General features: G+C 40.4%; 2 protein-coding genes and 2 long non-coding RNA genes across 7 annotated transcripts in view; 2 read left to right on the top strand and 2 right to left on the bottom strand.

Moving 5' to 3' along the window:
• FAM47E (family with sequence similarity 47 member E) overlaps positions 1–2,847 on the bottom strand; it is a 40,885-nt gene extending 38,038 nt beyond the window's left edge. For 2 of the 3 annotated variants that reach the window (XM_039845492.1, XM_039845493.1), the window contains exon 1: positions 2,267–2,847. In XM_039845492.1, the coding sequence (XP_039701426.1) occupies positions 2,267–2,340 (74 nt within the window). In that variant the 5' untranslated portion in view covers positions 2,341–2,847. The remainder of the gene's footprint in view (positions 1–2,266) is intronic. The other variant, XM_039845494.1, reaches the window with a different exon arrangement.
• On the top strand, positions 1,681–22,607 carry LOC120588231 (uncharacterized). The gene is made up of 3 exons (XR_005649169.1): positions 1,681–1,939; positions 7,634–7,711; positions 22,147–22,607. It is a non-coding gene; the product is annotated as an uncharacterized LOC120588231 (long non-coding RNA).
• On the bottom strand, positions 20,133–27,153 carry LOC120588230 (uncharacterized). 2 transcript variants are annotated; one of them, XR_005649167.1, is made up of 3 exons: positions 27,010–27,153; positions 22,110–22,470; positions 20,133–20,336 (listed from the first exon to the last, which is right to left on the bottom strand). It is a non-coding gene; the product is annotated as an uncharacterized LOC120588230 (long non-coding RNA). The 2 variants fall into 2 exon arrangements; XR_005649168.1 differs by lacking the exon at positions 27,010–27,153 and adding an exon at positions 22,665–22,993.
• The window catches only part of SCARB2 (scavenger receptor class B member 2), a 58,450-nt gene continuing 57,839 nt past the window's right edge, over positions 26,590–27,200 (top strand). The window contains exon 1 of the mRNA XM_039845489.1: positions 26,590–26,918. Coding sequence (XP_039701423.1) covers positions 26,799–26,918 — 120 coding nt within the window. The 5' untranslated portion in view covers positions 26,590–26,798. The remainder of the gene's footprint in view (positions 26,919–27,200) is intronic.

The following is a 27,200-nucleotide window of genomic DNA, read 5'->3' as shown; positions in this document are numbered from 1 at the left end:
AAGTGGTGGGGTGTTAGAATTACATCTAACCTTGAGATTTGATGACCCATTCAGCATGACCTACTAGCAAGTAACCCTCCATAGTATTAAATATCTTTACAAAGTTTATTTTCCACACTTTTACAACTAACTCAAATATCCAAGCACTTCACAAAATCAAATTTGATAAACAATTAGCTTGCTTAAGCATCGTCATACAAGTGAAAATAGGGAAAGTGTGGCAGCCAGCTCCGACCTCATAGAATGTTAGACCTCACAGAAATCCCGAAAGAAATCTGGTCCATCTTCCTCATTTTTTGAGGAAGAAACTGAGTTCTCAGAGGTGAACAGGCAACTAGTCTAGAGGGAAGGTTTCTAACTACCCCACTTTGCCTCTCATAGCTAATAAACTTACCTCTCTGCACTTTTTTAAGTTGATGAAAAATTTCGCTTGATACAGAAAATAAAACTGAAAACATCTTTTCTAAATATTTACTATTTTCACGGTCACTAGTATATGATACATGGATATTTCCATCTTTAAGAATCGCAAGAGTATTGGGCATTTATCCTAAAAAAAAATGAAAACTTATGTTCACACAAAAATCTGTACACAAATATTCACAGTCGCTTTATGTGTAATAGACGAAAACTAGAAACACCCTGAATGTCCTTCAGCGGGTAAATGGACAAACTGCGGTACATCCATAGCATGGAATACTTATTCAGCAATGAAAATGACGAAACTGCTGATACACACAACTTCTTAGATGGGTCTCAAAGTCTTTATGCTGAGTGAAAAAGAGCCAGTCTCAAAAAAATTTAAACTATATTATTCCATTAACCTACCATCCTGAAATGAAGAAAATTAAAGAAATGGGGAGCAAATTAGTGGTTGCTAAGGGTTGTGGGTGGGGTAAAGAGTGACAATAAAGAGGTAGCACAAAGTGGTTCCCTTGAAATGAGAAGACAGTTTTGTATCTTGACGCATACATATGACAAAATTGTAGAGAACTATGCACATACACGAATGCAAGTAAAACTGGTGAAATTTAAAGTTTGCAGTCGATTTAATACATTGTGCGGATGTGGATTTCCTGCTTTGGTAATGAACTATAGTTATGTAAGATGGTACACTGGAAGCAGCCGGGGGAAGGGTGCATGGGACCTCTGCACTATTTTTGCAACTTCTTGCGAATGTATAATTATTTCAAAACAAAAAGTTTGAAAACGGGTGAAAAGGGGATGCCCAAAAAGTTCATAATTGCTAACATGTATACAAATGCACACTATGGGCCGTAAATTGCTTTACATGTGCTTTGTCGGTTTATCCTCACAACAATCCTGTAAAGTTGATTCCTCTTATTGTCTCCATTTTGCAGTTAAGAAAACTGAGCTTAGAAGGAACAACTAACTTGCCTAAGGTCACCTTGCAGGCAAGAGGAGAACTGGCCTTCCACTCTATCCTTTCTGATTCTAGACTTTTGGAATCTTTTTTTATTTTTGTAATGGAAATGTGGTAGAGCCACTATGGAAAACAGTTTGGAGGTTTCTCAAAAAGTTAAAAATAGAACTATCTTTTGACCCAGCAATTGCACTTCTGAGTATTTAGCCAAAGAAAACCAAAACACTGATTTGTTAAGATCTGTGCACCCCTATGTTCACGGTAGCGCTTTTCACAATAGAGTTTTGGAATCTTAACTGCCACTTTCACATAGCCTCAAGCGAGTGAAATTCCAATCTCATAAATAGCTCAAGGAATCAGCAAAAGCAAAAAGCCTCGCTTCTTGCCCTGCGGCCATGACACCAAGCATTAAAATAGCAGCAGACCGGCCCCAGTACCCGAGGCACTCCCGGAACACCAGCTCAGCCTAGCTACAGTCACTGGCTGGCCAACAGTTCCAGGTGCCTCAGACCCTTCAGGCGAGATTCAGGATCCACTTGCCTAACCTGGAGAAGGGTGAGTCGCATAGGCTAAATCAGTCTCCACAGAGGACTCTGTGGTCATCGGTTTTCCATCTGGAAAACCCCCTGGGGGTTGTAAGGATAACAGGAAAAAAAAAAAAAAAGGTGTCCTTTGAGACGAGAAGGGTCGAGCGCTGGCTATTTTAAATATAATCATTTAGGTGCCGGGCACCTCGAGGAGGAAAAGTAGGCGGGCCTCCAGCCAAGCCTTCTGTGGCCACCGGCCATCCCCCATCCCTCACCCCAGCTCCAGCAAGAACTGGTCCCGGCGCCCCCACGCGGCATCCGCAGGATGCGCCCTGGCCCAGAGCGCTGCCCTTACCGTGGCGGGCAGTTCGCTCCTGCCGGCACCCGCGTCAGCGCCCCGGGCCAGAACGGCTGCATGTGGTCCGCCATGGTGGCCCTGGCTTCCTGGCGACGGCCGGGCCTTTGGTGGTGGGAGTTCAGGTCTCTCAGATCGCTAGGAGACGGTGTAGCTGTGCGCTGCCCAGACTCGCCCCGGGAGCGGCCAACCCAGGGCCCCCCTGCGCAGCCTTGCTTTTCCGGCGGAACGCGCTCCTGCGCAGCCCAACCCAGCCGCACCCCAGCCTTCTCCGATGCCGGGGGCCGGGAACTGGCAGGGAAAGGGGGAATGACCAGGTCCTTGGTTTAATTTTGTTTTAATCTGTTGAAAAGGCGTTTTCATTTTCCCATTGAAATTTTCCGTAAAGCCATCCAGTTGGCCCTGGTAGGCAGATGCCTATGTAAATATGGATTGCATGAAGATATGATTTGGTTTTGCTAAGTTCTCTTGCTACTTCTGAGGGTTTCTGATTTAAATATTAAGCACTGCTTCTAGAAGAAATAGCAAAGCATTCTCCTGTCTCAAAATTATTGCAGTAGTTAAATTGTGTTTGTTATGGGCGAGATAATTTTCGTAGTCATTTAAAGATGTCTTCTCATTTTAAGACTCTGAGAATAAATTAGCTCCACCTTTGGGAATCTAGTAAATATGTGAAAGTCTTAAAGGAGCCCCGAATAGTACTAGTTGTAGCATGTTCACTTGTGTGAGTTCAGCTGCCTTCTCTGCGCACAGTGGAGAGCCCTAGAGTCCCACCGCCTGAGATGAATCCTCACTCTGCCACCTAACAATTATGCACCCCTGGACCCAGTTACTTAAACTTCTTTAGGCTTCATTGCTCTCCTAATCTGAAATTGGGAAAATAATTGTATTTGCCTATAGGGTTATTAGGGGGTTCAATGAGATAATAAATGTAAAGCACTTAACACAGTGCTGACAATACAGAATCCCTCAATAACTGCTGAGTTATATTATCTCAGCTGTGAACTGGGCATAGTATATTTAACCCACCTACTTCACAGAGTTGTTAATGGAAAAAGGTACAAATGTAATCATTGTAAGGAACCCAATTCGTTCTTTTTATTCTCTTTAATAATATCTTTGATATTAGTTTGATTGCAAATTCAACCTTAATTACTTTGAGGAAGTAGGGTTTCTCCCTAAGACTGAGGTTAAGGGTCATGTCCATCTTGCTCCTAGTACCATGCCTGGCACACAGTAGGTATTCATTCAACAACTATTGTCTATTATTGTCATACTAGGCACTAGATAGAGAATAAAACAGGACTTGGTCCTTGTCATGTTGGTACTTTAGTTTCTAGTGTTTGTTACATGAATTAAGGAGAAAGCACCCATTTTCATGACTTTGCATTCTCACAAGTTGATATTTGCTTCATGTAGTAATATTGTCTCCATATCTAGTAAGAGACAACATTCTTTTTATTTTACCTCATTCCATACCTTAATTATAGTCATGACTCAGGGAATCTCTTATTCATTCTCTCCCTCTCTCTCTCTCCCTTGCAACACAAAGGTAAAATGTGTTGCATACAGTAATCTAATGAGTATATGTTTCTTAGGAGTGAGGATGATGATGTTCAGGTATTTTTCTAGCCTTATTACCATGTAACGTGACCATTTCATTTCCAAGTAAGATTACCCATAACAAGGTTGCCAAACACTATTACTGCACCTTTCCCACTCAAGGACTAATTAGTGTCACTGTAGTATTTTACTACATACTCAGCAATACTTAGTTCCTGGTACTTTCCAGAAAAAAAGCATTTGAACAACAAAAACAACAGAAGTTTAAACTGAGAAATTGTAAAGTGGTCCTGGATTGGTAGAAACCCTTTGCATCTGAACAAAATATTACAAATTGTCCCTGTAGGACTACATTGAGCCTAGGTAATTGTACCCTCAGCCCAGTTCTCACAGAATTCCTACAGATAAATTCAAAACGACTTGAGCTCACCAACAAAAATAACAATATCCATGAAGAAATAAGGCACAATGACTAAGAGTTGGTAAAAACAACAAAGAACAAAATCAGATTACAGAAACTTTGTGTATTAGAATGTTCAGAGCCAGAATGTAAATAAACTATGTAAACATATATAGTTATATACATAACTAATCATATTTATTTACATTCTGCCTCTGAACATTCTGATACTTAGGAAATAATAGAGCAAATTGGAAATATGAGCAAAGTACAAGAAACTTTTTCAAAGATTTGAAAAAGAATCAAATGGTACTTATAGACATAAAAAATATAATCGTTGCAATTAAAAACCGTGGACTAGTTTAACAATAGCTTAAGAGAAAATTAGTAAACCACAGATAGCTCTGAAAAAATGCCCAGAGTACAGTAAAAGAAGTAGAAAATATGGAAGAGAAGAGATATGAAGATATGGAGTCTAATATACTTCTAATCAGATTTCCATAAGAAGATGGTAGAGAGAATGGGAAAGAGGAAATATTATAAAGATAATGGCTGAGAATTTTCCAGATGTGATTAAAGATATAAATCCTCAATTTCAGGAAGAACAATTGACCCAGAATAAGATAGAGTAAAATCTTACTTAGCATTTCACCATGAATACGAAAGACAAATAGCTGACATTAAAAATTAGCCAAACAGAAAAGATACATTACTTACAAAAACAAACTGAAAGCTAACTTCTAAAGCAGTAATAGAAGCCAGACAGTAAAATAATCAAAGTTTGAGTGAAAACAACCATCGATTTAAAATGTATACTTAGCAAAACTATCTTTCAATAATAAGGCTTAAAAACATTTTTAGACAAACAAAAAAATGGCAGAATTTATCTTCAGCAGACCATAACTAGAGAAGATTCTAAAGACTGCACTTCAGGTAGAGGGGGAAAAATGAATATTAAGAAGATAGAATGTTGAAAAAAGAAAATTGTATATATATAGTTTTTTTTTTTTAAAGTGGAGTATATAAACGAATAATAACATCTAGTTAGCGGAGATTAACACAAAACAATTTTTCTAAAATAATTGAATTTTTTTATTTAATTGAGAAAAGGATAAAAATATAGATTAAAGAAGTATAAAGAAAGATGTACCAGGCAGACCAAAAGAAACCTAATGTACTATATTAATACCAGACAGAACAGAATTTAAGGCAAAAAAAAATCATTCAAGATATATAAAGATTATTAAATACATTAATATGCATAATGATAAGAGGCTCAATTAACATACACAGACACACTAGAGACATACAATTCTAAACTTATATGCACCTAAGAACATAGGTTAAAATATAAAAAGAAAATCGATAGACCTATATAGAGAAATTGATTAATATACTATTCTAATAGGAAGATTTTAATACAACTCTCAGTAATAAATCAAACAGACCCAAAAAGTCAGTGAGGACAAAGGATTTAAAGCTTGATCTAATGGATGTTAGAACTTTACATCCAACAATCACAGAAAACGCATTCTTTTCAAGAACATATGGAAAATTATATTTGTAAGTTCATAAAGCAAGTTTCAACACATCTCTGAACTGGTATCATTTAACTCATATACACTGATCATAATGCAATTAAATTAAATGTCAATAATAAACTCATATTTTAAGGCATTTATTTGAAAATAAAAAAAACACAAATCATGGGTCAGGTAGATATCAAAATGGAGTATCAAAAGTAACTGTAAAGATATCAAAAATTGTGGGATGCAGCTAAAATGATACTTAGAATGAAATGATCTTAAACTGAAAAAAGAAGAAAAATTAAGACCTAAATAAAGGGATGTCTAGACATTCCATGTTCATGAATTAGGAGACTTAATATTAAGATGATGATACTACTCAGTCATATACTGACTCAAACAGTTAGTATATCAGATATACTGAAACAACCAGTTTAAAAAAATAGGCAAGATGACTTGAATAGACATTTCTCCAAAGAAGATATATAAATGGCCAGTAAGCACATTAAAAGATACTCAATATTATTAACAGGAAAATGCAAATCAAAACCTCATTGAGATGCTATTTCACACCAACTAGGATGGCTATAATAATAATAAATAAACAAATACAGAAAATAAGAGTTGGTGATGATATGGAGAAATTGGAACGCTTGTGCATTGCTGGTGGGACTATAAAATCGTGCAGTGGGAAACAGTTTGGCATGCCCCAAAAAGCTAAACATAGACTTAACACATGGCTCAGCAACTCTACTTCTAGGTATATACCAAAAGAATTGAAAACAGAGACTCAGATTTTTTTTTATCAATGTTCACATCAGCCTTATTCACAATAACCAAAAGGTGGAAACAACCCGTGTCCATCAACAGATAAATGAATAAACAAATGAACATACATATATATAATGGAATATTATTCATTATATATTCACTATCATATGTAATAATGAATTATTTATAACAGTCAATATATATTCATTATTCATATATAATGTAATATTATTCAGCCATAAAAGAAATAAAATACTGATACATGCTACATCAGGAATGAACTTTGAAAACATTAAGTGAAAGAAGCCAAATGCAAAAAGACAAATATTATACGGCTCCACTTATATGAAATATCTAGAATAGGCAACTTTATTGAGATAGAAAAGAACTTAGAAGCTATTAGAGACTGGGAGAAGGAATAGGGAGATATTGCTTAATGTATACAGAGTTTACCTTTAGGATGATGAAATATTTTGGCAATAGATAGTGATGATGGTTGCACAACATTATAAATGTAGTAATGCCACTGACTCTTACACTTAAAAATGGTTAAAATAGCAAACTTTATGTTACGTGTATTTTGCCACAATTTTTAAAAGTTGTAAAAAAATGCAAAAAAAGAGGAAGTTTGAAAATTAATAAGAGTCCAACTTAACAAATTAGAAAAATATCCAAATAAACCCAAAGGAAAGCCCTGGCACCTGCAGGCTGCATTTGGGGGTAGGTTCAGCTGGCAGAAGGCTCTGATAGGAAACTGGGAGTGAGGGGAGGGAAAAGTCAGGATATTTCTCTCTCCCTCTCTTCTCAAGGGGTTATCTGTATATCTGCCTCCTCTTTCAGCTCCCACCAGGCAGCCCCCCTACAATTCCGGCTTCCATCAGACTCAGGATCCTGTTACGAGTAATTCCTGCAGTTTTGATGTAGTAGGGGCTTTCCTGCAATTGTTTATCTCACATCCATTGTTTGACTTTCAGCTCTCCCATCACCTTTGTAATCTATTCCCATCATTAAAATCTCTTAGTTTTACATACTTAGAGTGGCTTTTGTTTTTCTAGTAGAACCTTACTGGTACATATGTTACTTATGACCCAGCATTTCCACTTCCAGGTATAGGAATCCAGAGGAATTCTTACCCATGAGGGAAGATGTATGAGGTTACTCATGGAAGCATTATTAATAGTACTGGTGAGTTGAAGACAATGTTCATGTCCATTTCTCTGATACGCATGAGTGAAAATGGATGGATAACTAGGTATCGGTTAGAAGCAACAGTCTAAATATATACTCAGCAACATGGTTAGACATTTTTAAATATAGTGCTGAGTGGAGAAAGACACGGAATGAAATTTTTGCTACAATATGATTTACATAAGTTAAAAACACATGCATACAAACAATGTTACAAGAACTCATAAAGAGAGGAGGATATACTTCAAACACTGAAGAATGATTGCCTATGAAGAGGAACAGAGGAATAGGAGTACAGGAGGGTGAAAGGATTGCATGAATGAATGAATGAATGAATGAATGAATGAATAAGCAAGGGCCTTGCATACCCAGTAGATAATGGAGGGCCATGAATTAAAGAATAAGATTAACCAATGTGTTGTATCTGAAGTTGGAAAAAAAAAAAGTTGTCAGAAAAATAGTTACTACAGGGCACTGAGAAGTAATTTGAAAGAACACACTGTGGATTGTGGAATGCTGAAACAATACCTGCTCCAAGGCCAAGTTCATTTACAGTACTAAGAACAAAACCATGGGACAGAGGGCGAAGCAAGGAGCCAGAGCTAGTGACAGGTATTGGATAAAGCAGGGGCACTGTCAAAATTCTATGACAATTTTATGTGAGCCTACTTGAAGAGTATTCTAGATGTCATGATTTTCTTATCAGTTGCACTCACACATAAGCAGAGATTTGAATTTCACAACAAAATGTAAGTGATACCATAAAATCCTGCTTCATGCTTTCAAGAGTCAACTGTGGCCTCAAAGCGTGAGCTACTTTGCACTAAAAAATAAGAAGCAAAAAGTATTTGGAGCATCTTATGGAGGACTTGAATTCTTATCAGCGTAATTAAAATTTGACAATAATAGAAAAGAAATGCTTAACCATGTCACCAGATTTTACTTGCCCTTGCTTTTATTTTTAGAATTGATATGATTTTCTTGGTCCAAAATTATTCAAGTTCCACAAGATTCTTTGTGTACGAGGTTGTAAGAATATATGAAAAATAATCATGTGTAGAACCGCTAATATAAGAAATATCAATTAGAAACCATATCGTATCTGATATCCATCGAGCTTGAAGTGAATGTCGCTCTTCTCATGTTGCAAATGAAGAAGTTTAAGCGTATTTTGTTCATTAATCCTGGTATTACTCCGAACATAATTAACTTCCTCTTAGGAATTAACATATGTGATGGTATTTATTTGGGCTTTTTCACCATTATACGTAGTGATGCTAGAGAAACATTTGTCAAATTGAACTGAATCTTTGTTTCCATAGATTGTGAAGCCAAAGAAGGGATTCAAATAAAACAATAATGCACTATTGACTTATTTGATTTATTAAGCTCATATCTAATGACATGAGGAAATTAAGATAAGCACTCAAGCTCATGCAAACAATTATTGGGGGAACCACATTCTAACCCAGAGTTCTACGTTTGAGTTGCCCAGTAAAACGACTCATAAACCAAGCTGCACAGGCAATGTAGTATAGCAGCTAAGACCAATCTGGGTTTTCAACCACAGCCCAACCACTGAATAATGCTGGACGAATAATACAGTCTCTATCCCTCAGCAGTTTCTTGTTCTGTAAAATAGACCTAAAAATGGTCTATATCATAATGTGGTTATGAGGATGCACAATCTAAAGCTGTGCTCTCCAATAGAAACATAACACAAGCCACAAATATGAGCCATATATACAATTTAAAATTTCCAGTAGTCATATTTTAAAAAGCAAAAAGAAACAGATAAAATTTAATTTTAATAACATCTCATTTAACCCAGTGTATCAAAAATATTATGATTTTAACATGTAATCAACAAAAAATATTAATGAGCTATTTTACATTTTTTTCATTCTAAGTCTTTGAAATTTAAGCAGATCTCAGTTTGCACTGGCTACATTTCAAGTGCTCATTAGCCATATGTGGCTGGTGGCTACCATATCGAGCAAGACAAAGATTAACTGTTGAGCTAAATGCTAGAACAAAGGAAGCACTCAAGGAATATTGGTTCCAAAACATTCCCGGAGTGTATCCATTGGTTGGTCACATTCCTTTCTCTATTACAAGTATAAAAAATATTTGTTAGCAACACAAGCTTGAAATCAAATATAGGTCACATACTTCCTCTATTTCAGTTATTCTTGTCTTGTTTCAGTTATTCTAGTTCAGTTATTCTTATCTTGTTTACTCCAGGAAATAAGGTGTTGCCCTTTTTTCCTTCTAATACAAGTAGAGAGTTCAAACTGGAGCTCTTCAGATGGCAGACATTCCCTGAGAACCACGATGAAGAGTGTAGCCTCCACAAAGCATTTCACAGGATTTTGTCCTAGTGAACAAGTTGCATTTGGCTGGTTAAAATATTTAATGTCCTCTTGCTACCATTGAATATACTTGGAGTCGAAATTTTATTATAAACTGTTATTTCTTTAAACCTGACATGAGTAAGCACCCTCCTTTTCTCTTTCCCATCACATCCCTCCTAGACTTGGGAATCTGGACCTAAATAGGTAAAATAGATTAATTTGATTTGCCTCTGTTAAATCTGCTCCTTGCTGGCTTGTTGCCTTTATGTACCGAATTCTTGGTGATCAGTGGGCTGAGCTAGGAACCCCGCCTTCTACAGGTGGCTGTGCTGAGGATAAGTGTGAGATGAGGGACCAAACTCCCCTGGGCCCTGACAGGTCCCTCGGCCAACCCAAAGGACAGTGTCCAACTGTCTTGCAAAGACTGCACTCATATTTTTAGAATGGTGGAAACAGGTGCTCTGAGCTAAATCAAAATCTGACAGGGAAGTGTAGGTAAAGGAAACTGTGCCCCTAGTTCCTGAAGGCTGAGCAAGGCTTAGCCTAACACAAGGTGACCCGGAGACATTCAGCCCAATCTGAGCGAATCCTGATACAGAAGAATCTTTAGTCTTGGCAAGCGCAGTCCTCATAATGCCATAACCTTCTTTAAAATCTTCCACGACTCCTCACTAGATATAGAATGCATTCAGACTGCTCCAGCTGCCATTCAAAGCCTCCCAAATCTGGCCTGCTCACATACTTCCTCTCCTTCTCCTCTCCAATTATATTATTCTACTTTCTATTCATCTCTTTTATATTCTTTCTTTATTATTGTTGTTTATGTTGTACCCTTTGCCTAATAATCCTTTAGTAGTGGATCTCTGCTGCTGTCTTTAAAGTCCCAACTCTAATCCCACATCTTTTCAGAGGTGGAATCTTTCCTTCCTTCTTTTACCTTCAACAGAGCTCCCTTCATAATTTTCCTTTTATTAAGTGTCAAGGATTTAGCATTTTTTGCCGCGGTCCAGCCACGACAGGATCCAGGGGGCCCCGAAGGTGGGCAAGGCGTCGGCGAGGGAGACAGTCGACTACACAACTCAGAGGCTGTGTGACACTGTTCCGTTTTATTGTGATTTGAGTACAACTTTTATACTTTTTATTTTGGCATTTGATTATACTTTGTTGTTAAGGTAGCAGGGAGTTAAATTTCTGTGGTTAGGCGAAGCAGAAAATCTTATAGAGTATATTATTATTAATGTTCATGATTAACTAGTACATTTTTCTCTCAATCATTAGAACAGAACTACCTGATGGAACAATCTAAACTTTTAATTCTTATATCTATTACGTAAGATACAGTTTGATTTAAGTAAAGGTGATAGATAGATGTATTCATAACAGCAAGCATTGGCTTGTGGGCAGACGTTGTTCTTTCTGCCTGAAGAAATCTTTTAAACGCTGTTTGATTATGCTATATCTAAAGTTCAAGCTGAACCTTTCTCATAGCTGTTCAAAAGTTTCCTTGGTGTAGTAATGAGGAAAATATTTATAAAAATCAGTTTTACAAAGCTGCTTTCATAAGCTAAGTTTCTGTTCCTTTGTTTTTTAAGCACCAAGGAGATCCTGACCTAGCCAGCCTTTCTATGAAACTTAAACTACAATAAGGCACATGAATTCTATCTTTATTCACTATATGTATACTATCTTTATTATAAGCTCCTGTATAAGGCAAAGGAAGATCAGGTAATCTTTTCATACTATTAGCCCCGCTAGGTGGATACCAGAGTTTTCTATTTATCCACTAGGCCACAAAAGGAGGCCCTTCCATAGTAGGCACAGGCTTATGAGTAAATTTCTTATCCTTTACTAATTTTTCTACTAACTGCGTGGGAACAGGAGTATAAACTGGTTCCAGTAATTCAGCTTGTTATAATTTATTCATAATATCTTTAAGAGGCGCATCAAAAGGAATTTCCCTTAATAATTGTTCAAATAAAGAGTTTACGCATTCTGGATACGTCAGGGTGACTAGAGCTGATTCCGTACGCGGGGAATTTACTGTTTTTTCCTCAGAGCCAGTTTTGAGGAAATCCATTTGTACAGCGTTTACACTTACTGGAATTTGTGCTACCCAAATTCCCCCTATTAATAGGATCGTTTCTAAGAAACCAATTATCCCTAAACACATGCCATGTCCTCATTCTTGACGATGCATTCCTTGAAGCCTCTGTCCCCATCTCCGGACCTTGTCACACAGTAGGGTAGAAAGAGGACGCGGCAATTTTTAGTGGACATTATAGATGCCTCTTCAGTAATTATCCTACCCCTCCTCCATCGTTTAGCAGTCATCCATTTGGAGAGAAAAACTGCACCCAGCTCTAATGACTAACTCACATTAGTATAAACCACTATAATTGCATTCCACACATGACTGGCTCAGGTATGCACAAGTTACCCAACCCAAGTCAATCAACGCATGACATTCCCTAGGGATCTGGTTCAGCTTTGCCCAATGTCCAATGTAAGTTCAATGAGTGGGGGAAAAGAAGACCTTTTTCATGCTCTCAATGGTATTTATCACTATGGTTTATAATTTTTTTATTCACCAAGAATACTCAAGGTGGTTGACTCTATCATCGAATTTGAGCCATCGGAGGTTGATAAATCATTTACCATTCTTCCTAGCTCCTAGCATGGTAGCTTACAAAGAGCTCTACAGATGTTAATTGAATTTATGTTCAGTCTCTGTGGACTTAGAGGACATACACCAAACTCATTCATGGACCCAAATTCAGAATGGTTGGATTTTACTTACTGTGACACTGACAATGTATGTAACAGGACTGGGACAGACAGACATCTCAAGGACTAAAATTAACCCTGAATTGCACATACTTTTACTGTTCTTTATACCAAATCAAGCCAACATTTACCTAAAGCATGCTTTTCACACATCACCCTTGATCATCTTATTACATGAAATAACTATAACTTGAAAAGTTCCAGACTTGGTCAATTACTACAGAAACAAAGGAACCCAGATTATTGTGCATATACTGAGGTGAATCATTTAATGTCTGTCTGTTTTAATGATTTTCCTTGAAAATTCTTGTGGTAATTATAGAGTGACTTAAACCTGAAAAGCCAGCCTGACAGGTTTCTGTCGGTTTAGGACAATTAATTAAAGTGTTCTTTAATCTCTCCAAACCACTTCATATATGTACGAATTTAAAGTGACTTTTCCACTTTGTTTTGGTGTCAGAGCTTATAGAAGAGAGCTAAGAACATAAACACTGGTGCCAGACAGCCTAGATTTACATCTTGGCTCTATGATTTGTTAGCCGTACCACCTTGGGAAAGTCATCTAACCTCTCTATGCCTCCATGTCCTCATCTATAAAACTGAAAATAATAACAGCACTTACTTCATTCGATTTTGTGAGCATTAGATGAGTTATCACATGTAAAGTGCTTACAACAGTGCCTAGCATGTAGTTAAGCTCCCATAAATATTAGGGCTATAATTCAGGGGATTTCTGAAATAGGGGTTCTATATAGAATAATTCAATGAATTTCAGTGATCTGTGCATTGGGAAATTCTCGAACCAGCTTTATAAAACAACAGGACATGATAATCAGGTAGTAATACGAAAATGAAAACAACTTTCTTTTCCTTCAACAATGGACGATTTGATCCCCTTACTGGGAATCCATATCTGTGTTAGTTACTGGCTTCGTCATCTTGGGCAAATTATTTCATCTCTCTGAGACTCACTCACATTTTTTCAAATGTAAAATGAGAATAATAGGATTACTGTAAAGGAAGGAAAATATGAGGAGTGCCTGCCACTGTCCCCGGCATACGATAGAGGCTCCCCGCTTTCCAATGTTCCCCTTAATTTTATCAAAGATAAAGAGTTTGAAATTACATTTTAAAAACTATTTCCCTAAAATGAAATTTATCTTAATTTTATTGTTTAAATCAGCCATAAGAGAAGTTTAAAAAAAGACTGACATTCCCCAAAATGAAATAATGACGGGGGCATTATCTTAAACTATTTGTTTAAACAAATTCCAGTAGACCACTGTATATAAATGAAAGTTACACATACACACATGAAAAGGTTTTAACTATTCTTTAGTGACTTTATAATTTAGTATTTTAAAAGAAACTTTCCAAGTTATTTTATTTTGTACATATTCAGCATTTCTTTGTGTCAACATTTTAGGGAAGCATAAAAACGATTTGTCTTATCTGAGGCTTCTTGCCTTTTGTAAAGTTTGATATGAGAGCACCAAGTTTTGTGCCCCCTTATAAACCTAATTTCTGTCTATTCAAAATACCTAAGAATGATAATAACATGTATTGAACACTTACATAGTGGCGGGTACTTTTATGCTTCATTTGACTTAATCCTTAAACTTCATGAGGTGAATACTGTTATTCTTCTCATTTGGAAGATGAAGAAACGAAGAAACAGAGAGATTAGGTAAGTTGCCTAAGGTCACACAGCTACTAAGTGATCGAAGCAGGATTTAAACATAAAGGAGCTCCAGAGTCCACTGACAATGCTGAACTTTTTATCCGAGCCCTGTGCTCCCAGAAAGCAATTGAGAAGTCTCCCTACCATTTTGTGTTCCAGTTAGCTACAAAGGACCACCCTGCCTAGCAGAGATAAGAACTGTCTTTGCCTTTCCTTGTTTACCTGCCTCTATAAAACCCCAGATCGTCTTTCTTTCTTAGAGCTATTTGTTCCTCCTTAATGAGCATTCTCTCCATTGCAATAACCTGAATAAAATCATCTACTTAATTGTCCGGTGCATTTTATCTTCACACTACAAACTTACCTACTAAGAATAAGGTCAGCAATGCCTTAGAAAATAAAATCCAATTTGGATTTTATTGGACAATGTTGTCAGGTCATGCTTTTTTTGGTAGAGTAACCCACATGCATTTCATCCATCCTCTCGATCACTTCATATATTTGTACCAACAGGGAAAGAAGGCAGATTCCTGAGAAGATGTGAGATGAGATCAGTTGAGAGAAAACTAAGATTGCTATAGCCAATGGCTGTCGCCAATGAAGGAAGCTAAACAGATCTGAGGTTTTGAAAACACAACTCCTTTCCCAAAATTAATCTCTCTCTTTCTCTCTGCTCTTTTTCTCTGTCTCTGTCTCTCTCCCCCTCGCTCTCTCTCTCTCCCCCTTCCTGCCCCCTCCTTCTCCCTCCCTTCCTCCCCCTTCCTTGTCTCTCTTCTTCCCTCCTTCTCTCCCTTTCAAAATTTCAGCAAGTGCAAATATTCTCAATAGACAGCTTTATCAAAAATTTCAATCAATATTTGTATCTTCTGTGTTCCACTATACTACTTCCTAGGGTACAGAAATAAATAAAACCCATGTCTTGCTCTCATAAAGTTCACATAGAAGTAGAGCTGAAATCTAGTTGTATTCCAACCTAAAGTGCTCTGTATAGAACTGCTTATTGAAAGCACATTGAAGACAGCTATATATGGAGTACTCTAGAACGATGAATAATACCAAGTACAGAGATGACTATGACAAAAGAGTTTCATCCTCCCTGAACTAGAATCCTCAAATCCATCTGTCAAAGTTTTAACATTCAACTTTCAACAAATATTAAGAACCTACTACTATGTTCCGGGAACTCTTCCAGGCACTACAGAAATAATCTCATGGTTGAATCTTTCTGTGCCTCCGTTTGTCCATTTTTATGCAGTGTCAAGAGTAAGACGCATATAACAAAACAACAAAAGTTCTATATTCTCTTTCGTATGACACTTGCTTTCAATTTCCAGGAAAGACATCTTGAGGACACATAGCAAAGACCTTCATCTCGTGTTCATAAGTCCACCATATCTGGTTCTATTAGTATCCAAGAGTTTATATTCCTTCATTCATTATTTCTCAAGATCTAAAGAAAAAAATTCTCTTTTCTAATATTGCCACAGATGGTCAACAAAACAAATTATCTTTACAGTTGGAAGATCAAGCCTAAATGTTCCAAGACAACTGATCAGCAGTTCTCCAATGAGACATTGGGAGTGGGAAGTACACCAGGGGCACTGTTCTTTAAATGCAAGTGTATGTGGGGCCCTGGGTGGAAATGGAGAGCGCAAATACCAGTTCTGAGGCCCATTGGAAGAAGATTATAAAAAGCAGGTTATGACCCAGGCTTGAAGGATTGTCGTCTAGCCTGCTGTGCTTCTCACACTTTAATATACACATGAATCATAGGTAGTTCCGGAAATTTTGGTTCAGTTGGTCCAGAAAGGGGCCTGAGCTTCTTTTTCTATTTCTAACAAGCTCTTCTAGGTGGTTCTGATGCTACCTGTCCTGACTTTACACTTCGAATAGCAAGAGATTAAAGGAGAGAGTGTGGAGAAGGGGCATGGCAGGGAGAAAATAAGGCAGGAAAAAGGCCCAAACTGGGAATGGGGGAAGCCAGCTGAAAGGCCAGAGGAGAAAACCACAGGCCTCACAGCAATCAGAAGTTATTGCCTAGTTCTCCAAGAGGACCCTAGAGCTACTGGAACACTCTCTGCTCTGAGCCTGGACAAATAATACTCATCCTGGATTATATAGGATTCTGCTATCTTCTAACAGGACCCAGACTATTTCTGATTAATTCTCCTCAAAATTAGACTTCTGGCAAAGTAGGACCAGATAAGGGGCGGGTCACCCAACCGTTTCCAGGATATAAATTACCTAAAACTCTCTAGAAATGTACCAAGAAGGAAACAGTTTTGTTTCCAAAGACTTTCTGGGGCAAAGCACTGTCCATGCTGAGGCGGACACTTGGATAAGCCATGTGTAGGTGGGAGATGAGGCCCTCAAAGAGCAGGCTTGAGTTAAAATAAAGCGCTTCCAATGAGGATAGTTTTCATGAACTATAGGACTTTATGTAATTGAATGAGTGTGCAAATAAGGCCTCAGAGCTGGACTTGAAAAGAGGCTGACCTCTACCACCAGCCCCCACACAGCCTTACTTTTGATGTTGAACAAATCTGTAAAAATTCGATTTTGAAGGAGTACAAAATTATTGTTAGTCTGAGGGACCCACTTGTCTAAGTCTGGTCCTGCCAGAAAGCTCTTGTACCCAGATGGTCCATTTCTTTGCATTAGCCCAGACTCCTCCCACCTGCCTTTCCTCTGAGCTTGGAACTCCTCTTGAGCAAGACATAAACCAGCCACTCAGCTGAGGCTTTTGAATCCTTCTTGGTGGACTATCCATGAGCAGATGGGGTTTCTTCCCCTGCTCAGCCCTTTGAAAAAGTATTAATATCTGTTTAGTCCTTAGAATAGAGCCTGCTATATAGCAGGTGATATTTAACTTTCGATAATTTGAGAGGCTTTCAACATTAGCAAAGAAAGGATGGGTTTATGCTGCGGACCCCCTAGAGTATCTGATGGTGGCAAAAAACCTGAGAGGCCCCTCCAGGGCAGAGCTGGGTTGTGGGCAGGGGAAAAGAAAAACGATGCAGATGATCAGAGAGACAATCCCTGGAGTTCCACAAGGTGAATGTTGTTTGGAAGAACTGGAGACTCAATTCGAAAAGTAATATTTTGTACCATCTAATATTAAGAGTTTATTTCAGGTAAAAGATTGGGCCTGCTTAGCCTCTCGAGGTTCTATGTAGAACTCTGATAGTATATTTAGCTAGGATCCTCATTCTTTTTCTTTTTTTTTTTTTTTAACTAGTTTGTTGAGGTTTGATAGACATACAAAAAGCTGTGCATATTTAATATATACAACTTGATGAGTTTGTAGATAAGTATACAGCCACGATCACCATTATCTGTGTCATAAACATATCCATTTTCTCCAAAAGTTTCCTCCCACCTTCTTAATTATTATTTTACGTGTGTGAGGTAAGAACACTTAACCTAAGATCTACCTTCTTAGCACATTTTTAAGTATACAATACAGTATTGTTAACTATAGGCTCTATGCTGTACAGTAGGTCTCTAGGACTTATTCATCTGTTATAATTGAAACTTTGTATCCTTTGACTAATACCTCTCTGTTTCCCCCTCCTCACAGCTGCTAGCAACCACCATTCTACTCTATGCTGAGTTTGACACTTTTAGATGCCTCACATAAGTGGTAACATGTAATATTTGTCTTTCTATGACTGGCATATTTCATTTAGCATAATGCCCTTCAGGCCCATCCATGTTGTCCCAAATGTCAGAATTTCCTTCTTTTCTAAGGCTGAATAATATATCCGTTGTGTGTATATACCACATTTTCTTTGTTAATTCAGAATTGATGAATATTTAGACTTCTCCCATGTCTTGGCTATTGTGAACAATGCTTCAATGAACATGGGAGTACCAATATCTCTTTGAGATCTTGATTTCAATTCTTTTGGACATATACTTAGAAGTGGGATTACTGGGTCATAACGGTGGTTCTAGTTTCAATTTTTGGAGGCTTCTCCATACTGTTTTCCATAGTGGCTGCAGTAGTTCACATTCTCACCAACAGGGCAAAGGGTTCCATTTTTCCATATTTTTGCCAACACTTGTTATTTTTTGCTTTTTTGATAATAGCCAAGGACCCTTTATTTTAAAATGTGCAGTTTCATTTTTAGGTTTCACACAGCTATTAATGTGCCAGGTAGACCCCTTCAGAGTTGTCACTTACTGTTCAAAAGTTTGGGACTAATTCCACAATATCACCTAGCATAGATTAAAGAATAGGCTTTATTGGTGTAAACTCATAACACCAGGGTCAAGGCTGCTAAATAGTATATGGGTTCTGGTTCTTGAGGAAAGCTCCTTCCCCTAGCCCCATGGATCTCCCTTCCTATAGGGTAAGTGTGAGAAAGTGGCCTTGGCCTTGTTTGTAAAGGAATAAACAGATTGTCTAATGCCAGGCAGTTTGAAATTAGGGTGCTTACTCTTTATAGAAGTTGATTAGGAATGCCAGCTGCCCTGCACCTGGGGATCTTGGGGCCTGTGGGATATAGTTCCCCATGGGAAGGTAAGGAAGGCTGAGAGGAAGTCATCTGTTCTCTGGGAAGCTGAGTATGGGTGCTGTCTCTGCCGAGAGAATGAGGGAGCTCTTGGGAACCCAGCTGACCCCAGGTGAACACCCAGAGCCATTCTTGAACAATCGTGCTTCTTATAACAGAGAATGTACCTATGACTGATTATCCATTTTATTTTTTCCCTGGGAAAGAAAAAGTGCTAGAACTTTCTAGAACTCTCTTACCATTACTGAATTTTTCAAAAGATCATATTCTAAGAGTGATTATCACTCAAATCAGAAACAGTATATGAGAAAGGAAAATAAAATCCTTAGGAGTGTTCGATATCTATACATCTCCTTCATATATTCTATCTTCTTATAAAATTCCCCTGTGATTTATATATTTCTATTGAAGTGAGATTCACATAACATAAAACCAACCATTTTAAAATGCACAATTCAGTGGCATTAGTATAATTACATTGTTCTACAACCACTATCTCTAGCTAGTTCCAAAACTTTTTATCACCCCAAAAGAAGACCTCATACCCATTAAGCAATCACTCCTTATTCCCTCCTACGCCTGCCCCTAACAACAACCAATCTGTTTTATGTCTCTAAGGATTTACTTATCCTGGATATCTCACATAAATGGAGTCATACACGATGTGACTTTTTGTGTCTGCCTTCTTTTACTTAGCATATCATTTACACGATCTATTCGTGTCGTAGCGTGTATCAGTACCTCATTCATTTCTACGGCTGAATAATATTTCATTGTATGGATCGACCACGTTTTGTTTATCTATTCATGGGATGAGAGACATTTGGGTTGTTTTCACTTTGGGCTATTGTGAATAATATTGCTATGAACATTTGTGTACAAATAGTTGTTTAATACCTGTTTTTAGACCTTTTGGGTATAGACATAGGAGTGGAATTTCTGGAACATATGGTAAGTCTCTATTTAACTTTTTGAAGAACCATGATTGGTATCTTTGTTTCTTCTGGTTTTATTAGAAATGCAGGAAAACAGTGCTGCTCAGGACAGCTTGCAATTTAGTTGAAGCAATCATTAGTCATGAATATACTAAAACATTCTTTATTGAGGCTAAAAGGAAACAATGTTTGCTGTTTACCAGAGAACTGGAAATGTTTCGAAACCAACAGTTGTAAAGTTAGCTGAATAATAATCTTTGAAGTTGGATCCATACAGGAGACTCCTGGATAATCATTTCAAAGCATTTCAGAGAATGAGGTCAGTGTGGTGGCCAGCAGTCCTGTGGGGCACTAAGTTATAAGTGAGGTGCAGGTCTTATTTTAACCCTTCCCATAGTCTAATACCTTAACTCCCACCCCCAACCCTTACCACAACCAGTCCCCAGCCAAATGCTTCCTCCCCACCACTCAGAGCTGAGAGGATGCCCTGACCCCTTCACTCACTTCCCCCTTCACTCCCCATTGCCTCTTTCTCCCCACCAGAGATAGATACTGAACAAATTTAACTTTCACATTTGAAACAACTATCTATGAAATAAATCACTAGAGAATAACTGTAAACTCCTGTGTTGTTTATTTAGCCCTGATTTCATAACGTGCAGGAATCAGACTGCCCTGATATTTCATAATATGCTGGCTTTGCCGCACTGAGTCGAACGGCTATCTGAACAAACAACTCTAGTTTCATTTGCTTCTAGATAGTACCCTCAAACTACTTCAAGTGAGAACAGGTTACAATACTTTTTGCATCAGAACATACATCAGAAATTATATTTTTAGCTCCCTTAAGGCTGAAGGGAACCTGCAGCTCGTTCTTGGATCCCCATTCTAGTCCAACATCAAGCTCAGACAAGCAGAAGTATTCTCTCTCTCAAACAAATAATGCCAGCCCCACTGCCCCTCTCGGTTGCCCACGTCACCAAGAATGTTAGTACTGCACAGCTTTTTCATCAATGTTCACCTGTTTTTCCTTTTGCTCTCAGAAAACACAAAGCCAGAAGTCTCAAGCAGTGGTTAAGAGGCTAGGAGCTTGGCTTAAGTGTCTGACAGACTTGGGTTTCAATACTAGCTTTGCTTCTAACTGGCCATGTGATTTAGGATTACTTTGTCAACCCTTCTGTGCCTCAGTTTCCTCATCCTTAAAATAGAGAGAGAGTATCTACTCCATCAGGCTGTGGGCCGTGAGGGTTAAATGAAGTGCTGCCAGCACAGTGCTTGGCACTTGTACAAGCTGCAGATAATATTGTTGACATATTTTTGCCCACTATTTCTTTTCTCCTCTTTCCTCCACTATCTCCTCCCCCTAATCTGTCAGTTAGAGGAGACTATGTTTGTAGTTTCAGGGGAGGGAAGGGAACAAGGAAATAGGTTGTTTCTTCCTAGTTGTTGTGTTTCAATTTCAAGGAACAAAAAGGGAGAAGGATTTGAAGAGGGAGGATTTTCAGTTTCCTGTAACAAGCAGAATAAAGCTAAAAGCGAAACCAAACAAACTAGAAAAGATTTTTCTGGCTTGGGTGCAAGGATGATAATGAGGGAGCCATAGCGTTTCCTGGCTGGAGGAGGCAGCAGACAGAGTCATGCACAACTTCCCGGATTCTCTCTGCCTTGGCAAGCTGGAAGAGTGTCATCAGATACATGGTAAGGAAGCTCTAATCCAGAGAGCTGTAACTATCTCATAAAGGAGTTCTTTCTGTAGATGCAAGAAGTTTGGGCCGATTGGTAAGATAGAAAGAGAGGAGACAGAAATTTTTTCTTAGGGATCCTGCATTGCTCAGGGTTAAGGATACTCCACAAACATTTAGAAATAAATGTCAAATCACTAGGCTGTGACGGTACATTTTATAGATCACCTTCAAATAATTGTAAGAAAGTCAAGAATTTTAGAAACCTCTTCGAGCCAAGCCGATCACAAAGTAAGCAAGGCCTACGGTCACTTCCCTTAGTTTTTAGACTCCTGGACTATTAAAATAATTAATAAATAACAAAACGTGGTGCTTCAGTTATCTACCATGTCATAACAAACCACCCCAAAACTTAGTAGTTAAAACACATTCATTCATTCACCTTCATTCATTTTGTCACAATTCTGTCGTTTGGGCAGGGCTCAGCCAGGATGGCGCCTCGTTTCAGCTCCATGTAGCATACGACTATATTCATCTGGGAGTTAGATGGGCTGTGACGTCCCTGATGGCCTGTCATTCCCCAGGGTCATTCTCCACCTAGTCGTGAAATCCAAGCTTCTAACATGGCAGCTGGAGCCTGAGGAGGTAAAAGAAGAAGCTGCCAAATCCCTTAAGGCCTAGATCTAGACCCGGTCACTGTCATCAGTTTCTTCACGTTGCACTGGTCGAAGCAGTACCCAAGGCCTACTCAGACATAAGCGGAGAGGAACAAACTCCACCTGGATCACAGGAGCAGCAGGAGCCTATGAAGAAAGGAAGAGGTGTTGACCATCATATTTGGAGACTGTCTACCAAACAGGGTTGTAAAAATTGTGGTGTATTTTAAATGTTTACATTTAACACATTAACACCTTTAGCATAAAAGTACACAACGACTATATGCTTAACCTTTGAGTATAATATCAATATTCTAAATTTAAGGTGGGGCGCAACAAACCTTTCTTCCTTCCCCAGGGTTTAGAGTCTGTTGTCATGGAGTCTGTCTTAGAGTCTGTGAAGGAAGTCCTTTTCCTAAGTCCCGAATGATTGTGTAATTCGTAATGGGTACCAACAGTCGTTCATTCCTAAAGGCACTCGCCATTCTCAAAGTTCTTGTTCTTCTGATTTTACATATAGTGAGGTCGCCGGGAAAACTAATTGTCTTCCTGTCAGGGCATCAGCCTCCCCTTCTAACCAGTAGCAGCAGTAATCTCTTCCCACACCGTCTGACCCTCCAGAGTGCGATAAGGGGTTATTAGTCTGTGTACTTGCCATGTAGCAGCCATTCCCTGTGGAGTTCCACTTGTAGGGTGATATGATTCTATGGCACAAAAAAAGACTTAATAGGGCCAATTAGCAGTGGAGGTGACATGTCCCATAGATCAGAAATAAGGAGGTACCAAGGAGCTTTGGGAAGCTTGTATGAGAATTTGGGGGCTTTGGGTAAAGTCCCTGCCAGTAGCTGCCTTGGGGTGGAGAAGAAGATGGAATGCAACACCAAGATAGCCAGGCCAGTTGCTAAAAGGTTGTGTCAGCTCCTTACAACAAGACAGAAATTACTGTGGGATCACAGACTGCAATTTTGGGAACATGAGTTGTTTTTTTAAAGCCGTTTGTATTTTCTATAATTAGATCTTTTTTGCTCTTAGTTTTTAGTACATCTTTAAAATGCTAGTCTGGTCAGCTGTGCTAAGAATCAAGAAAGAGGTTTTTGTCCAGTTTGGACCAGAGTTTTAAAGGGGAAGCAGCTTACCAAACACCCGACAGTGGGAACAACAGAGTGGTGGTGGCCAGGTGAGAGAGCCTCTAAGGGAAGGTGAACCGAGGGCAGCTGAGTTGGACACCCTTGTTCGGAAACTCTCCTCATATGGAGATGTGTTTATCAAATCTGGGTCCCTCCCTCCATCCCCACAGTCTGTTACTCCCTAGTGGCCCAGACAAGAGGCAAGAAGGGACATCAGTGAACAGTGAGAAGGAAGACTGAACTAGGATTTGTGACCTAAGGCTGGAGTGGATGGTTAACTATGGAGTTTGCTCTTAAGAATGGAGCCAGCAAACAGAAAATCTGGTCTTCATTAGGAAGAGGAGGGAGGGTTCAATCTGAGCATGAGCCTCCAGGTGCTGAATAATCAGGCAGGCAGGTTTTCTTTTTTCTAGTTAGTGAAGAAAAAGACACAGACTGCAGAGGACTCCATCCAATGCCTAGGAAGGGGATGAGTGAGAGTGAGTAGGCTGGCATGGCCCCTTAAGCAAACTGGGACATAGGGAAGAGCTTAGGTAGATAACTTCAATCTAAAGGACAGATAGGGCAGGATTGATGATAGGGAAAGGCTGCCGACTGTGGGTACATGAGGACTGGAGACCCCACAGGCACTGTGACCACAAGGCTTGGAAGACTTGAATAATTCCAGACCCTCCCCAGGCCTGGTTCTCTGGGGCTGCTGCTCGAAGACCTTTAGTAGCTATAGCTGGGTAGAGCTGGGAGTAGGCAGCCACTGTCATTGCCAATGTCCCAGAGTCAGCCCTGCTCTCATAATCTGTTCCAGTTATCTAAAACTGAGTAACATGCTAGGCCAAACTTAGTGGCTGAAAACGATCCTTTATTTTGCATTTTAGGCAGAGCAAGGAGGGACCACTCTGTTCCTTATGCCTGGGGCCCCAGACTCAAATAGCTGGAGACAGTGGGGGGCCAACAGGCTCTTCCCGCAGGCTCAAGGTGTCTTTCTGCAGTTTCTCCTACATTCTCTCCAGCATGGAGACCTCAGGGGAGCTGACTTAGTAGTGGCTCAGGGCTCTAAGAGCAACAATTTCCAGAGGCCCAGGCAAAAGTTCCAAGGTGTTTATCATCATCTAACTTCGGAAGTTCCAGGGTATGGTGATTTCCACCGTATTACGTTGATTTAACAAATCACTAATTCCAGCCCAAATTTAAAGGAAGAAGATATAGACCTGGGGTCCCCAACCCCCAGGCCACGGACAGTTACCAGTTAGTGGTCTGTTAGGAACGGGGCTGCACAACAGGAGGTGAGCAGCATGTGAGTGAGTGAAACTTCATCTGTATTTGCAGCTGCTCCCCAGCGCCAGCATCACTGGCTCAGCTACAACTCAGATCATCAGGCATTAGATTTTCATAGGAGCACCAGTCCCTGGTGCCAAAAAGGTTGAGGACCGCTGGTATAGACCCACACTTCTCAACAGGAGTGTCAAAGAATTTGCCACCACTTTTAATGCATCATAGCATCTCACCAAGTCCTTAGCAAAGTCTCCCAGCTGAACTCCCTGTCCCCAGATTCTCACTGATGGCAGCTCAGAGGCAACAATGCACAGGGTAGAAAACATAAGGGCTTTGGAAGCCATCAGGCCTGCATTCTGGTGCAGGCAGGATCCACCACTTAGGAAACTGGTTGAGCTTGTTAGGTTGCTTAACTCTTAGAGCCATTGTTTCCTTGTGTGTAAAATGGAATAATAACTACTATAGTGGCCAAGCAAATGTACATCTCATATCTTCCAGTGCAGAATGTAACTAACCAATGGCCCTGCCCCAGTGGCTGAGCTCTGAAATCTCTCCTCTGATACTCATCCCCAAGTCAGTGCCGAGGCCAGTTTCCTAGGGCTGCTCCCAGCCTATGACTAAGCACAAGAGGCCTATGTCTGGCAACTGTTGGATTTCTAGAACAGGCCAATTTGGCTCAAGGAACCTCCAGGGACTTGCTGAACTTTAATCTTAGCATTGACTACAGTATAAGATGCTTCCTTCCATCCAACCTTACTTCCTTGCCCCTTTCCTTTTCGAGGATCACACCTGCACCCCAGATCCAGCTCTTTGTCCCTTTCCCTCATCAATCTCTTGCACAGTGCTCTTATCTGGCACTGCATTGTGGGGACTGGGACAAACAGCCAGATGCTCGCAGGGATGCTGGGAGTATTAAATAAGTAGGTGTATGCAAGCACCTAGCCAAGGCCTGGCATATAGTTGACATTCATTCCACTAGTATTTATTGAGTCCCTGCTGTGTGCAGGCTTTAGCCTGGGCGCCAGGTCATTATGGTAAGAAGGTCAGGGCCACCTGCTTGAAGCTTCTTGCAGACTCCCACTGCTGGGAGATAAAGTCCCAACTCTTCTATGGGATACAATGAGCCATTCAAAATTTGACCCCAAGAGGCTCAACACTGCCCACTCCACATTCTGCACACTTAAGCCTATAATCAAGAGTAACTTTCCTCTTTCCTCCTACAATATTGCTCTTTCACCCCTAATGTCTTAGCACACCTTTTTCTTCTCCTTGGAATGCCTCCTCCCTCCCTCATGCACGCTCCTTACGTGACAACCCTTACACACATGCCCCAAAACCCAGTTCAGTTGTGGGGTCCTAAGTCACGGGGCAGAACGTGCTCGCTGGCACAAATTTTAGCACGCACCTCATAAAAGCACTCGTTACACTGTGCTGTAATTGCTGTAACAGCGTCCCTGCTAATTTGTGAGCTTGTCTACAACTGGGGCAATGTGCTATCTATACTGAATGTCCAGTACTTGGCACTCGGTAGGTCCGCAGTACGGATCCGCGTTGTGGGAAAGTGAATGCGCCAAGGACGACAGGCGATTTTCCGGGGCGGTGGCGGGGCCGGCGGCGGGAGGGCTGGGCGCGGCGGGGCCTGGCCGGGGTTAGAGAGCCGCAGGCGCTGGGGGCCGCCCGGGCCGGGAGCGGCTCGCGCCGGCCGAATCGCCGCCTGCGCTGCGGGGCACATGACTGCGGGTTCAGCCCCCGCCCCGCGCGCCTTCCCGCGCAGCTGCTGCCTGTCGCCTCCCGGGGCTGCGGCGAGCCGGCCGGCGAGCGTCACGGCCTGTGCACCGCCTCTCTCGCTCCCGAGCCGCTCCAGGCCCGCGCCGCGGATGCCCTAGCGAGAGAAACCGAAACCCAAGCGGCCCGTCCCCGTCCCGGGCCAGCCGGCCGGTTTCCCAGCGGGCTCGCGCGCACCGCCCCCGGCCCGTGGGCGCCCGAGGGTCTCGGGCGTTTAGCTCCTGCGGCGACCGCGGCAGCTGCTTCTCCCTCTGTCCTGTTGGATCACGGCCCGGCCCGGGACCCCAGCGGAGAATGGGCAGGTGCTGCTTCTACGCGGTGGGGACGCTGTCCTTGCTGCTGCTTGTGACCAGCATCACGTTGCTGGTGGCCCGGGTCTTCCAGGAAGGCCGTCATGACCAGACGATCGAGAAGGTGAGGCTGTGTGTGTGCGTGTGTGTGTGTGTGTGTGTGTGTGTGTGTGTGTGTGTGTTGTGTGCGCGTGCGTAGGGCGGGGTACACTTACAGCTCATGGCTGAACCTTCCGCAGGGGAGATCTGCACCTCCACAAACACTGTGGACTAGTGCCTTCCTTTATTCCTTGTCTTCTTGGGGATGGTAGGTAAGGGTTAAAGAAGGATGGAGAGGAACGGAAATGACTGTGTCTAGACTTTTAAAAAAGGCTTTCACTTACATTCTATCATTTGTATCTGTCCC

This window comes from Pteropus medius, unplaced genomic scaffold, assembly GCF_902729225.1.
Source record: "Pteropus medius unplaced genomic scaffold, Ma_sr-lr_union100, whole genome shotgun sequence".
NCBI lineage: Eukaryota > Metazoa > Chordata > Mammalia > Chiroptera > Pteropodidae > Pteropus > Pteropus medius.
This window is presented reverse-complemented; position numbering and strand designations above follow the sequence as displayed.